The sequence below is a fragment of the Alligator mississippiensis genome, chromosome 11, assembly GCF_030867095.1.
Source record: "Alligator mississippiensis isolate rAllMis1 chromosome 11, rAllMis1, whole genome shotgun sequence".
In the NCBI taxonomy this organism is placed as follows: Eukaryota; Metazoa; Chordata; order Crocodylia; family Alligatoridae; genus Alligator; species Alligator mississippiensis.
The window spans coordinates 51,437,193-51,452,183 of record NC_081834.1 but is presented as its reverse complement, the minus strand read 5'-3'; the positions used below and the strand labels follow the sequence as shown (position 1 = coordinate 51,452,183).

The following is a 14,991-nucleotide window of genomic DNA, read 5'->3' as shown; positions in this document are numbered from 1 at the left end:
AAAGCAGGTGGGTGAAAGAGGAGACAAACTCCCCCTAGTATCCAGGAGCCCACGTGCTCCCTTTCTTTCCCAAACTCCGCTTCTAGTGCTGTACAGATGGGACTATGTTTCCCACAATGCTCTGCAGTGTCTACATATTTTCCCATAATGCCTGGCAAAAGACTACATTCCATACAATCCTTTGCAAGCGAGGGGTTGTCTCCTAAAATGCAAGGCATGGGAAAACACATTTTTCCCCCTGCTTGCTGCAATGTAAACTACTCCTCCCAGTGCACTTTGCAATGCAGACTACATGTCCCACAATGCCCCTGCAGTGGAGACACAAAAGGCGACAGGCAGGGATGCAAGATCTGCTGTCCTGGTGTCTCGGTGAAGCATCTCTAGTTGGCTGGGGAGCCCCCCATTTACCTGGCAGGGCTTGTGTACAGGGGCCCTTGACATGGATCCAGGTAAGAGTTGGCGTAACGGACAGCCCGGCTCAGGCAGCCCCACGGTACTACAGCTCAGCTGCTAGCATAGTGCAGCCTAACTCCTGCTTAGTAAGCAAAGGTGACCTTTTAAGGAACTGGGACATAGGACCGTTGGCAACTCAACCCCAAGAGCTCATGAGTAGTGAAGGTTGAGGCTCTCCTTTTTTTGCCTCCTGCCTTGGGAGTATGCAGCAAACACGCTTCCAAGCTTTCCTCTGCGGCCGCGAGGGCTAAAACATACTTTGTTTAAATCAAACTGGTGAATCCAGCAGCTGGCAAGAAACCTCAGATATCATGAGACTGGAGGTAATGTTGCAGGAGTTGATGTGAACATAACAGGTTACCAGGTCCTCCACTGAGCCAAGATGTATACACACACATATGCACAGGCTGATGTGTATATGTGTGTTTTCCCCTGAGCATGCACCTGGAGACAGAGGGTCCTTATTGTTCAAAAGCACTGAGCGTGTGCCTTTTGAAAATCAGGAGTTTAAGCTTTCTCAGGTTAAGCACCAAAAAACCTCAAAACTAGTTCCTTCAGAAAAATCTTATTTTAAGCCTTTGTAATATAAAGGTTAGTGTATACACCTGTGGGGGAACTGCGCTGGCAGGTATAGGTACTATCCTTCTTAATACAGTAATGGCATCCGTGTACTTTGCCTGCCCAACATAAGGAAGGACAAGGGTTAAAGTAAAGGAGTGGATGGGGAATGAAGCCTCCATCTTCTCTGCCCCAAGCATTTGGGAAACCTCACTTTTCATTCACTGGGTTGCAGAAGCAGTGTTCTCCCACAGCAAAGCCATCCTCCCTGGCTAGTGACTGGAGAGTTCCCTACCCTGCTGGATATTAGACCAAATGCTGAAGAGGAGTGAAACTTAAACAGAACTGTAGAAATACTGTACAATCCAGATTGATCCTATGTAGGTGTTCACAATTGATTTAATTTGCAGCACATTGCAGGAGACAAGTGGGTGGCACAGCTGTCTGGTGTGGCATTTACTTCCAAGGGCACCACTATTCCAGTCAGCTTGAGCTCCTAAAAAGTCCCGCAGAGCTGGTGGAGGAAGGATGCCCTTCCAAATAAAAGCCGCAGCAATCCGCTAGCACGCCCATCGGTTACAGGTAACTGTTTCCTGCAGCTATGTATGACCCACATCTGGCTTGCAAACTCTTATCTTTTTGAAGGCTAGGAAACCTAACCCCAGGAACAACCTGGATTCTCTTATAATCGATGGGGGCTTTCAGTGGTAGAACCAAAGGGAAAAAAAAGTCTTTGGATTGACCTGAAACAGTCTTTTGGAGGTTTTTAGTAAAAAAAATAAGACTTGATTTCACTTTAGAAAAATGTTTAGCTGTGATTAATTTCTTATTTTGCTTGATCTTTTTTTTTTACCCTCCTTAAAATAAATGTAGCCATTTTCTCAGTTAGAGAAGGGATCGCATGCCCTAGCCACAGAGATCTGCCAGCAGAACTACATAAAGGCGGCAGGGTGTGAAGCTTGCTGGCAGAAGAAGGCTTCTGCCAGCTTAGTTTGTGTCAGTTTTGGAGGCAGAGTAGCTAAGCTAGCAGAAAAACCCCTTTTGCTCTGCTGCTGTGGCTATGGTGGCAGCAGCCCCGCAATGTAGATATGCCTAGCACTGACCCCTCCTTCTTCTAAAGATTTCCACCCTCCCTTCAGGTTTTGAGTCCAGAGTGGCCTGTTCTGATCAGCTAGTGTGACCTCCTGTGTAAGAGCAGTGACAGAACTGCCCCCAGTGGGTTCCTCCAGCCTGCTCAATAGCCTGTGTTGTTTTCAGGATTCAGCTCCTGGGTGTCAGCTTAGCCTAGTCCTCCCCCTGATGTTCCTGAGGTCTCCTTTCTTCCTGGCACAGGGAATGACCTGTTTGGGTTCTTCCTCTCTCTCACCCTGTCTTTTTCCCCACCAGCAGCTGATGGGATCAAGAGTGAGGGTGAGGAGGCAGCCTCCCATCAGGAAGGTCCTGACAGAGCAGACCCACCTGCAATGGTCTCGGGAAGACCTGAGGAGGAAGAAGCTGGCGAGAGTTGGGGCAGGGCCAAAAGGCAACGTTCAGGGAGACCAGAGGACAAACCCAGTTCCCTCTGTGGAGGAAGAGCCCGAGATGACAGTGCTGTCCCAGCTGAGAGGCCCTACAAGTGCAGCGTGTGTGGACGGAGCTTCTCCCAGAGCTCCAACCTGCTAACGCACCAGCGGCTGCACACGGGCGAGCGCCCCTACAAGTGTTCTAGCTGCAGCAAGAGCTTCAACACCAGCTCAGCCCTCATTGTGCACCGGCGCACCCATACTGGCGAGCGTGCCTACCGCTGCCCCGACTGCGGCCGGGGTTTCAGCGAGGGCTCAGTGCTCATCAAGCACTGGCGCACCCACACGGGGGAGAAGCCCTACAAGTGTGCCCACTGTGGGAAGGGCTTCAGCCAGAGCTCCAACCTGGCTGCCCACCGGCGCGTCCACACTGGGGAGAGACCCTACGCCTGCCCGGCTTGCTGCAAACGCTTCAGCACCAGCTCCAATCTGGCCGCCCATCGCCGCACCCACACTGGGGAACGCCCCTATGGGTGCCCTGAGTGCGGGCGTCACTTCAGCCAGCAGTCCAACCTTGTCGCCCACCAGCGTGTCCACACTGAGGACAGGCCCCACACCTGCCCCGACTGTGGGGAAGCTTTTGGCACAGGTGCCCAACTGCTCGTGCACCGTCGGCGCCACACTACCCACCGGCCCCACCTCTGCTCTGACTGCCCAAAGAGCTTCCCCAGCCACTCAGCCCTGATGGCTCATGGGCGGACCCACACAGGTGAGCGCCCCTACACCTGTTCTGAATGCCAGCGTGGCTTCAGCCGCCGCTCCGACCTTAACAAACATCAGCGTGTCCACACAGGCGAGCGCCCTTACCAGTGCCCCGACTGCGGCAAGGGCTTCAGCCAGAGCTCACACCTCATCACCCATCGCAGGTTGCACCAGGCCAGGAGGCCCTTTGTGGGCCTGGATGGCTCAGGCTCTGCCCCACTAGTTACCCCTCAGGAAACCCAGAGCAGGGAGGGTCAGAGCCTCACTGCAGTGGATGATGGGGCAGCCCCTCGGGTGGAAAGATGCCATCCTGGCAAAGACTGTGAAGAAGGTTTCAGTGCCCAGCCAAAGCTTAATACCCATCTAGAGGTGAAATCCCATCCTGGTGCTAATAGCACAAGGGTAAAGGCAAGTGCCAGGCCTGCCTCACCTTGCTGTGACCCCACCACACAGTGGACAGCAAACAGAAGGGATGGGTCCCATCCCTGCCGCAATGCTGGACAAAGGCTAAGCCCAAGCCCAGCACCCCCTAACTCCTCACTGGAGGCCCATTTAAGTCACCACCGGGGAGATAGGAGTGCTGACCCCGAGCAAAGGTCCAGTAGGGGCTCACAGCTGTGGACTCACTTGGATACAGACACAGGACACAGCCCAGAGCCTGCTGCCTGGCATGCGGAGCACAGACACCCTAGTGCCACCTGCCAGGAAAGCCCCTGCTTAGGCCTAGCCCTTTCACACTGCCGGGTGCTGGAGAAACCATTCCGGTGCTCAGACTGCGGGAAGAGCTTCAGCCAGAGCTCAAACCTGATAAAGCACCAGCGTGTGCACACGGGGGAGAGGCCGTACACCTGCGTTGTCTGCCAGCGCAACTTTAACACCAGCTCGGCCCTGGTGGTGCACCGCCGCACCCACACAGGCGAGCGCGCTTACCACTGCTCTGACTGTGGCCGTGGCTTTCGTGACAGCTCTGTGCTTGTCAAGCACCAACGTGTCCACACAGGGGAGAAGCCTTACGTGTGCCCCCACTGCGGAAAGGGCTTTGCCCAGAGCTCCAACCTGGCTGCCCACCGACGTGTCCACACTGGGGAGAGACCCTACGTCTGCCCTGAGTGTGGGCGCAGCTTCAGCCAGCGCTCCAACTTGCTCACCCACCAGCGTGTCCATGCTGAAGGGAAGTCCCACGCCTGCCCTGACTGTGGGGGTGGCTTTGGGACCCGGGCGGCTCTGCTGGCCCACCAGAGTGGCCATGCCACTGACCGGCCACATAAGTGCACCCACTGCCCCCGGAGCTTTGCCCGGCGTTCAGACCTGGTGAAGCATGGGCGAACACACACCGGGGAGAAGCCCTATGGGTGCCCAGAGTGTGGGCGCCGCTTCTCCCAGAGCTCGCACCTGGTGGTCCACCAGCGCTCCCACCTGCCTGAGAAGCCCTACAAGTGCACCCACTGTGGCAAGGGCTTCAGCACCAGCTCCCACCTCATTGCCCATCAAGTGACCCACACAGCATAAGGTCCTGGAGCTAGTAGGAAGGCCTGGCACTCACTGCAACAATGGGAGGAAGTGTGGCCCAGGGGTGAGGGAGGGCCTAGCAGGAGAAAGACCTCAGTTGAGTTCCCTCTTCTGCCTGAGAGTTTCTCTCTCTGACCTTTGGCAGGTCACTCCAGGCAGGATTTCCAAAGGTGTCTTGGTGTTTGAAGGCTGAAATCAGCAGGAGTTAGGCCCTCGGCTAATCCGGGTGGCAGCTGCCTCTTGCTACACAGGGCAGAACATGTGACCTGGCTCCTTGCTGCACAGCACAGGTCTCTGCCCCCACTCCCATAAGAGCTCAGGCTGTCTGCATTTACCTTCTCTACAGATACCTGGGCCCTCTGCAGTGAGAAAAACACAGGCAAGGGAGAGCAGCAAGGATTGCTGTGGATGGTTCAGTACAGCTGTGCCACCTCATGCCCTGGGCTGGGTAAGACCTCTGGGCCAGGATCAGCATCCTTGTGGGCTGGATCAAGCCCAGGGTGTAGGTTACTGACCTGTGACCTAATCCATTTGGATTTAGGCTACATTATGAAGTTCTACCAATGGAGCCATGTCAACCAGGGCTGTAAAAAGATGACTTGCCTTAGCCAGTGCTGCTGAATCCCTGTCATGTGGGCCCATCTCAGACATACAACCTCTGGTAGTCTGAGTCAGTGTTTTTCTGGCAGTGGAAGAGCTCCCTCTGCTAGTACAGCCTGTGTGCACACTAGGAGCTTTGGTACTTCAGAGCTACAAAACAGGAGCACTGACACATTTCTAAAAAGCTCCCTGCAGACTGGTTTCCACTGCCCTGGGCTTTGACTTGCATCAAAATGTGGGACAATCATTTACACACACAGCTTGAATCACAGTTAACTGAATTAGCCACAATTGTCCAAGGAAAAATTGTTATCTCGGGTACTGTGTAGGGTTTGAAGCAGGACAATGGGCTTGTACTCTGCAGGATCCCATAAGAAAAGGCTTTGTCCCAGGAGAAATCCCTAGATCCGTTTCTAGCCTGAATGTTAGGAGCACAGCTGCTTAACTGACCCAGCAGCCCTCACATAGGGGCTGCACAATGTGCTGAGAGGGCGCTGAGAAGGGTATCCATAGCCGCCAGGCAACTGAGAAGGGTGCTGCTGAAGCTGGATCATTGACAATCTTGGAGGGTGGGGGGAGCAGTCGTAAACCCTGCCCATCAAAGAGTTAGGATGCAGGGAGGCATTTCTCCACTTGGGGTTCACAGCCATCCCCTTCCTAACTCTCCATGAATTAGAAAGGGGATAAGCACCTTTCTCATGAAAAGGAGAAGATAGTGATGGTGGTAGTGGAGGCAGCAATAGCTCCCTTTTAGCCAATAGCCCAGCAGTTGGAGAGCTGGCTTGGGAGACTTGAATCTTCCTCTTCCACCTTCCTGGACAGCACCCTAACTATCAGGCTGCTGGACATATTAGGGTGGAATTGTCTTGGTCCTTTATGCTAAAACTCTTCTATTTCATATGGGGAAAAAAAATTGTTGGGCCAGGTATTACCATGTCTCTAACCTAGTGATTAAGGCAGTCACCTAGAAAGTGGTCTGGGCAGGGTTTGAATTGTGGGGGAACTTGGGCAGGGAGGAGGACTGACCCCCCATAAGAGACTAGAGCCCCCCTGTAAAATTTGAAAATCATAACCTGGAAGGGTCTCTGATTTTATAAGGCATTGTGATGGGAAGCTCAGTTGCTTTTTGCAGACCCCCAGGAGTCAAAGTGTAATTCCAACCTTGGGATTACAGTCCCAGGTACAAGTAGCACGTACCAGTCCCTGTACAAGAGCATATTTTTAAGTAGTTTATGCAGAGCTGAATTGTTGCCGCAGAAGGAAATGGCAGACTCCTATCCCAAAATGTCCAGGGGCCTGGTGGTTAGGGCACTTTTCTGCAGAGGTGGTAGATGTAGGTTTAAAACATCCCTTCAGGTCAATGAAGGATTTGAACCTGCATGACCCATTTCAGCACTGTAAACACCAGGCTCTTTGGTAAAAGGGAGTCAGTGTCATGATTTCTATTTGGGACCCATCAGTAAATGTGCTCTGAACAGGCTAATTGAATCAGGCTCAGCCCCAACCGCCCTTCTCCCCCCACCAAGTGAGAAAAGCAAAGGAGCACCTAATTTGGGAAGCCGAGGATAGCTGAGCTCTGAGCTACATGCCCAGCTGCTCAGTGCAGTCAAAACTGAGGCAGTGCCTGGCCTACCCAGCAGTAGAACTTAAGATGAATGGGAGTCTTAACTGGTGAAAACATTTACTGGTGGAAAGGCACCTTCAGCCTTTGGAAACAGTGGTGTGGGGATCGAAATTTTGAACTTAGGATCTTAAAGTAGCATTTGGGGCTGGATCCACAAAAAGGCTTGGCCATTGAGGCAGCAGCTACCTGCACGTTTAAGCACCTAAATACCGGCTTAAAAAAAAATCTGGCTTCCTGTACCTCATTTTTGTATCTGTACAATAGGGATAAAGCACTCCCTATTTCACAAGAGTTATGTGGAAATAAATGTGTTAAAGACTGATATGCTCAGACACTATGGTAGTGGAAGCCCTGTATGTATCTAAGAATACATTATTGCACCAGGAGTTTGGAGGCTTTTTTGTCCTCTTTGCATTGATGGTCCATAGATTCATAAATGCTAGGGTCAGAAGGGACCTCAACTGATCATCGAGTCAGACCCACTACCCTGGGCAGAAAAGAGTGCTGGGTTACATGGATGTGAGTTCGCAGTACAGGAAAAATTCCTTGAGAGAGCTAGACATTTCTAGACATGGATAAAGTTAGGGAAAGAAACCCACTATGACTTTTCTTTCCAGCTGAAAAAAGTTGGTGGAAGTGTCAGAAAACATGAGATAATTATTTTCTTCCAGGCTTCCTTGCTTTTCTTTCCTAACGTGTGTTTGTGTGTGTGTGTGTGTGTGTGTATATATATATATATATATATATATAAAACCTTGTAACTTCCCAATAGGAACATTTTCAAAGGAATCTTAGTACTGTTGGAGCTGAGTGACTGGATGAATCTACACATGCCATTAACGTGCATTAATAAACTGTGGAGTGTTGCTCCCATTTGCACAGTGTATATGCACGCCCAGACTGCAGCACAGTGAGCTGGGTCACAGCAGCCCCAGCTGTTAGGGGACCTGGGGGTCAGCCTGCCAGCCCAGGGCTACTCTGACTGGGCTCTGTGCTGCAGAGGGGCTGGCTGGGGCATAAGGGTGCTTCAGCATGGGGCTAGCCAGCAGGCAACCCCTGCACTGAAGCACCCTTATGTCCCAGCCTGCTGACTCAGCGTCTACAAGTGTGCTGCTGTGCATGAAAAAAATCCGCAGCAAAGTAGTATTTACAAGTACTATCTTGCTGCAGAGTTTATTAGTTTCTTGCACCCTAATAGGGGCACATGTGCAGACACTAACATGGTTACTGCATGTTTAACGAGTCAGCTGTGTGGTAAGCACACACTCTGACCTATGTTATAGAGGGGGGTCAGAGTAGGTGATATGATGGTATCCTGAAAAGAGAGTAACAAATTTTCCATTTTCAAACCTGGTCTAAAAGAAACTAGTTTTGGGCAGATTTTGGCTGATGGATCTGCCCATTAGCTCAAAGCATTAGGTATGTCTGCTTTTGGATAGAGATTAGGCAGTCAGATGTCCCAAGCCTAGAACCTTCACTAGATTCAAACAAATTCTGTTTTTTGTCCACATGTAACACTGCTACTCATACCCTCTACAGCAAATGATTTTGATACTCCCTGACCTAAAAGCATAAGTCAATCTTACCTAACAGAATAGGGGTCAAGTTTGATATTAAAGTTATTTTTATAAATGATTTATAAAAGGATTATACATTAGTAACGGTGGTTATACTGATCACACTTGTAATATGGATCGTGTATTATAGGAGATCACAAGCACATTAGAAACAGATGGCGTGGAAAGGTTTATGAGAACATTGAAAGAAGTCAATATCAATGATTTGAGGCAATCTGATGACTTGACCAGATTCTAACAGTTGCTTAATTCTTGATTAAAGCTCTCTTTAAGTGTCATAATACATTTTTTGAGGAGACCATCTCTATTAGTTCAAAAGTATAGTGGACTTCAACTTCAGTATGGTTTCCTACCCACTAGAAGGAGATGGGAGAGCTGCATGAGATGCCATCTTGGATTTCTATGAATGTCTGACATCATTAATTATTCACCAGTGCCTGGTGAAGTTCAGCACTGTATTTCTGTTTTGTAGGCACTTAAAATGTAGTAGAAAGATACACAGATGTTCTTTTTAAACCTTCTGGATTAGGCAGAGAAAGGGGATTGATGCGTTTTATTTTGTGCCAGTGGTTTGCCTCCTTGCCAGATGTTATTCTTTTAATTTCGAGCTACATAGTGACTCAGCACCAGATTATCTTGTCCATGGTAATGCCTCACTTCTTAGCCTGAAAGAAAACAAGTACCTTATCAGCTGTCCAGTGTTGTAGACAGCACCAAGCAGAGTGCTCTGTAAGGAAATGGGTATAAACATGCAATGAGCTCTGTTCCCCACCCACTCGTGCCAAAGAAGATCACAGCAACATGAATAAAGAGACTAGGAGAAGTTGGAAAATAGTGCAGCAACACAAACCACTTGGTTTGGTCTAGCCACTAATAGCAAACAAAGAGCCCAGCTGCATTAGGTTTCACTGCTGGAAAAATTAATGTATCTGAAATAGTCACTGGTAGAGGCATGGGCGACAGGTGCCTGCTGAGTCAGGGGGGGCATGTGCCAGCTGGCACTTCTGGGCTGGTGCAATTGGCCACGGGGGGGAACCCCCCTGCCGGCCAGTCAGTGTGATCAGCCTTAGGGGGACTGTGGGGATTGCTTCTATTGGCACCCTCACGGCCTGGCCGGTGCTCTCGGTAGGGGGTGGGGAGAGGGTACCAGTGCTCTCTCCTGCCCTGCCTGCCCATTGCCTAACTGGACAACGCTGCTGCCAGGGGGTGAACCAGCACTCTCAGGGGGTGCACATGCACCCTCTACACATCGCCACTGGGTAGAGGTGCACCAATACATGGGTCCAATATCAGATCAACACTGATATAAAGAAAATTGACTATCGGAAATCAGCCTGATGTGGCCGATAACTTGGCTGATAAATGGCTGTGCATGCACACAGCCACAGTGCAGCATGCAGGCTGCGAGGAGCACAGCTCGGCAGCTTGGAGAGCTGTGTGCAGCTGGTAAGTCTGTTGTGGAAGTGGAGAGGGGGGTGGCAAGGGTCATGGGGGGGGGCAGATCAACGCCCCCCATGGTGAGGGAGGGAATTGGGCAGGGGCTGGGGCAGGTGCTGTCCAGCCAGGGCAGGGAGGGGTGCAGGACGGAGCCGTGGCTCGTCCAGGAGGGTGGGGTGGGGGGCGGCTCCCACCACTGTGTGCACCCTGGGAAGGTACAGGGGGTGCATATGCGTCCAGATCTGTGTGGGGTGCAGGTAGGGTCGGCTACAGCTGTGGGCCAGAGCTGCGCTGAACTCTTCCTGGCATGTGATTGGGGTGGGGGTTGAGCCGGGGCTGCACTCAGAGCAGGAGGCAGCAGTGCTGGGAAGGGGCTATGGGGAGGACTGCAGCCACCCCAAATTTTGCCATAGCACCCCTCCCAGTGCTGCCACCACCTGACCTGAGCACAGCCCCATCCCAACTCACTGCCCCCCCACCCATCCTGGGAAAAGCCCTGTGCAGCCCCGGCCCTAAAGTGCACCTGCAGCTACAGCTTGCTCTGCCTGTGCCCCACCACACCTGTGCCCCATGCCCTCCCAGGGTGTGTGCAGCAGTGGGACCCACCTCTCCCCTCCCCGCGCCCTCCAGATGGGCTGTGGCTCTGTCTCATTCTCTGGTCCACCCCGGCTGGGCAGCACCTGCCCCAGCCCCTACCCCACTCCCTCCTTCACTGCAGGGGCCTTGATCTGCCCCCCCAGCCCCACACACACCTTCCTTCCTCCCTCCCCTTCGACCACAATAGACTTACTGGGCTGCATGCAGCTGTATTGGAAATTGGATCAGTATTGGCCACTATGCCTCCTTAAAAATTGGCTATCAGTATCGGCCCCAAAAATCTCTATCGGTGTACCCCTAGTCACTGGTAAAGCAATAAGCGATGTTGAGCAATGACCAGAACCCAGCTTTTCTTCCGCCCAGGGAAATGTCCTAAACATGAGGCTGCAGAACCAGGCTCCCTCTTTGTCTTTGGTGAAATGAATCTTGAATTCCTTGTTCTACCATGGCATAGACTCAGAAGGAGAGAAGGAGCAATCTTCTAGTCACTAAATAACAGCGAGCCAGCGCTACTGCACAGTAACTTTAGGTAGTGTACATTTAGTTAGTGCTTTATTAAGGAACTAATAAGCAAAATGTGCAATATCTAAGGTGCATTAATGAATGTGTAGATGGGCCCCCTGAGCCTGAAATGCACTCTGTGAAATAGAGGAGGTGCTTGAGTCCTCCCCTTGCTTCTGCAATAGCCGAGAAGGGGATGGTGTGCAGAGTAAGGGGGATGGGGCAGGCAGCCATGGGGAATGAGGCAGCTGGGACAAATGATAGAGAAAAACAGGGTCAGTTGGTCCTTACAAGCAGCCATGGGTGACTGGTGCCACCTTAGTCGGGGGCGGGGGCACGTGTCCCCCCCAGCAACCAGTCAGCGATCAGGGGCCGATTGCGCTGACCAGGAAGCAGCTGTGGCACTCCATCTGGCGCTCCCGCTCTCGGGCCAGCCCGACCGTCACCTAAGTGGGGAGCATGGCCTGTTAGGGGGTGCACCAGTGCTCTCAGGGGGTGCATGTGCACCACCGTACAACCCCTATGTGTCACCACTGCAAGCAGCCACCCAGATCCATCCACGTCCTGACACTTTCTCTGTTGCTGGAAACCCAGGAGGGAATTCCTCCTCTGTCTCCCTTCCCCTCCAGGCATCAGGGACACAGCTATAAATTCAAAAAACAGGATCATTTGCTCAATATATGTAAATCAATCTGTCAATCAATTGGAAAAAAGCTATAAATTCAAAAGCTTTATGAGGACATAAAGCGATAGAGAAAAGCAAGCGAAGTGGGGTCACAGAAAGGGCTTTACTTAATCCTTCCAAGCAGCCACCCTGTCCTGGCACTTGAATGAGAAACCCAGGAGGGAATTCCTTGTCTCCCTTCCCCTCCAGGCAGCTGGGACACAGCTATAAATGTAAACAAAAAACAACAAAAATAATAATTTGCTAAATATATATAATCAATAAGTCAATCGGGGAAAAAACTATACAGTTAAAAAACTTTATATAATTCATCCAGCCATAGGAAAAGAAATCGCATGCGCCCAACGTGGGGCTCGAACCCACGACCCTGAGATTAAGAGTCTCATGCTCTACCGACTGAGCTAGCCGGGCTGCTGGTGGAGCACTCGGAGAGTTAATCAGTAGCAGAGCAGGCAGGGTGTATACATGAATGAGAATAACTGCTTTTGCATGTACAGTATAGTTTGTTGTAAGCTGGAGTCTATATATCAACTGGAGTCTACGTGTTTCAGTGGAAATCCTAGTTTTTCTCCGATTTAAAAAAAAACCCAATTTTTTTTTTTTTGATCACGGAAGAAGGTGGGTTTGGGGTTAATTTTTTAACCCGAAAATTGGGGATTTTTTTTTTTTATTAGAGAAAACCAGGATCCCTGATCATCATGCAGCCGATCGGATGGAGGGACTATCTTTCAGGGCCCCTCTCCTGGGGAAGAGTCCCAGGGGGACCTCATCCAGCTGCTTCCAGATGCAGTTTGCCTCTGGGGTGTCTGACAAGCAGCCAAGAAATCAAGGTAAATCCAAGCAGCAAAAGAAGCAGGTGCACGGTAAAAATCCAGAAGTGCAGTGATCCGGGGAGCAATGGGAAGGGGGGGGGGGGGAGCTTGTTTCACACTCCCATGCGAGTGCAAGTGCTCGCACGTGTGTGGAGCTGATTGCAAAGGACATCCCTGGCCCCAAAGCCCGTGGGTGGAAGGAATGGCTCAGGAGCCTGGTGTATATCCCAAAGTAGGGAACATTAAAATGCAAATAGGTAGAGCCCAGGGTAGGACCTCATGGATCTGGATCGGGGGAGGGGAGAAAGAATGGAAAAGTCTGTGCTGGGAGGACTTCAATCATTCCTTATGCAAAGAGCTGGCTGGAGGCATAGATCCGAAAGCCTGTCTTGCTGCAGCACCCCCTGAGCCCAGGGAGAGGGCTGGACCCCCAGTGGGGAGAGACCTTGCTTCCTCTGAGCAAGGAGGAGGAAACCCTTTCCCCGACTAAATCTGGCACACTGCAGGCCTATGAAATCAGTAGATCGCTGTCTAAGAGCAGCTTTATTCGCTTTATGGCTTTAAGACCCATGCGAAATCATACCCTGCGAGTTTGAAATGACTTTATTTAAAAAAAATAAATAAATCTGCCTGATGATTGGTTTCGTTTAGACCCCACCCTCGGCTTGACGAGCTGCTAAACTCCCAGCAAAGAAGCTTTGGGCAGGAAATGGAGAAGTGGCAAGGCAGTAAGGCTTTAGCCATCTGGGTCCTAAAATAGAAGTATGAACTAATTAATAGTATTTAGTGTTGTACAATAAATAGATAAATAAAAGAAGAAAAGAAAAAATAAAAATAAGAACAAAAAAAGAAAAAGGAACTGGCCTGTTTCTGCCCGGTTTCGAACCGGGGACCTTTCGCGTGTGAGGCGAACGTGATAACCACTACACTACAGAAACCAGCTGATCGCACCCTTCGTAGAAGTGTCTACAGCCTTGGCAAGTTAAAAAAAAAAGGAAGTGGTTGGTAGGAATAGGAACACACTAGGGCTGAAGTTTTTTTAAACAAGAAAAGCAGAAGCATGGCAATGGTTTTGAGCATGGGGGTGCAATCCAGATCTGCAGTTTGTAAGTATTGAGGGATGTATGTATATGGTGGTGTGTGTGTGTCCCATACCCCATCTGTAGCCAAATTCACTGCTTCACAGCAAGGGAGGAACAAAAGTGAATAGCAGGACAGCACTCACTCTGGACATAGAGGTTGATTCCCCTCTCAGGAGGATCCCAAATCTTGAATCCCCCCTGTGATGCACTCAAGTCACTAGTGCAAGAAGAGGCTTTTCTTTTCCCATCATAACATAGCAGCCAAGACCCTAAAATGAAAAAAGCCTTGTTTCTGCCCGGTTTCGAACCGGGGACCTTTCGCGTGTGAGGCGAACGTGATAACCACTACACTACAGAAACCAGCTGCCCTGGATGCTCAGTGGAGTGACCACAGCCTCTGACGGTGGCAAAAAAATGTCACTGCAATCACGAGAATTGAGCAAGCCTGAAGCTATTGAAGAAGTAAAAACAAACGCCCCAGCTTAACATTGCAGAGACTACACCAGGGGTAGCCAACCCTACTAGAGTCCAGAGGAGAGCCACCCACATGATCAAAGACCAAGAGAGCAAACCTTACAAGGAGAGGCTGAGGGAAATGGGACTTTTCAGCCTGCAAAAGAGAAGGCTCAGGATGGCAGACTGTAAGAGAAGTGCACTAGGATCTGGGAGAACAGTTGTTCACCAGAGCTCTCCAAGGAATAAAAAGGTCTAATGGTCACAAACTCCTGGAAAGCCGATTTAGACAGGACATAAAGACAAACTTCTTTACGATCTGAGTGTCCACGGTCTGGAACAGATTCCCCAACAAGAGGTGGTGCAAGCACCTCCTCTGGACTCATTCATATGGTGTTTGGATGCTTATCTTGCGGGGGTCATTTGACTGCAACAGACTTCCTGCCTATGATAGGGGGCTGGACTCGATGATCTCATGAGGTCCCTTCCAGCCCCTAACGTCTATGAATCTATGAACCCCTGGCACAGGTGCCACAGCATGGCACTTCAAGACATTCTGCTTGGCACACAGACCTTGGGGAAGGGGCTGGGGCTGCGCTGCCACAAGGATTGGGTCACGCATGCCTTAGAATCCACAGTTTCATTACACAAGAACCTGGGACACAGGGAAAAAATCACAGAGTCCAGACAAATGGTGTATACTGGGCACTGTACAAGCATGTACCGATGCTTTCCTGCTTTTACTTCTCTCTCCTCAGGTGTAAGGACCTGAGAACTGAATAACTAGCAACAATAGTAGAGGGGTCAAAGGCCAGGGAAGCTGGGAAAGTCCATGGTAA

General features: G+C 50.7%; 1 protein-coding gene and 3 non-coding genes across 6 annotated transcripts; 1 reads left to right on the top strand and 3 right to left on the bottom strand.

Moving 5' to 3' along the window:
- Positions 1-228: 228 nt before the first annotated feature.
- On the top strand, positions 229-7,675 carry LOC102574293 (zinc finger protein 850-like). 3 transcript variants are annotated; one of them, XM_019496654.2, is made up of 3 exons: positions 229-449; positions 1,422-1,593; positions 2,398-7,675. In XM_019496654.2, the coding sequence occupies exon 3, from the start codon at positions 2,475-2,477 to the stop codon at positions 4,782-4,784; it is 2,310 nt and encodes a 769-aa protein (XP_019352199.2). In that variant the 5' UTR covers positions 229-449; positions 1,422-1,593; positions 2,398-2,474; the 3' UTR covers positions 4,785-7,675. The 3 variants fall into 3 exon arrangements, with proteins under 3 accessions (XP_019352199.2, XP_019352198.2, XP_006270089.3); XM_019496653.2 differs by lacking the exon at positions 1,422-1,593 and having other exon boundaries at positions 2,401-7,675; XM_006270027.4 differs by lacking the exon at positions 1,422-1,593.
- Positions 7,676-12,143: 4,468 nt separating this feature from the next.
- TRNAK-CUU (transfer RNA lysine (anticodon CUU)) lies at positions 12,144-12,216 on the bottom strand. Its single transcript has one exon. It is a non-coding gene; the product is annotated as a tRNA-Lys (tRNA).
- Positions 12,217-13,482: 1,266 nt separating this feature from the next.
- TRNAV-CAC (transfer RNA valine (anticodon CAC)) lies at positions 13,483-13,555 on the bottom strand. The gene has a single exon. It is a non-coding gene; the product is annotated as a tRNA-Val (tRNA).
- A 431-nt stretch (positions 13,556-13,986) lies between these two features.
- Positions 13,987-14,059, bottom strand: TRNAV-CAC (transfer RNA valine (anticodon CAC)). Its single transcript has one exon. It is a non-coding gene; the product is annotated as a tRNA-Val (tRNA).
- Between the last annotated feature and the right edge of the window lie 932 nt (positions 14,060-14,991).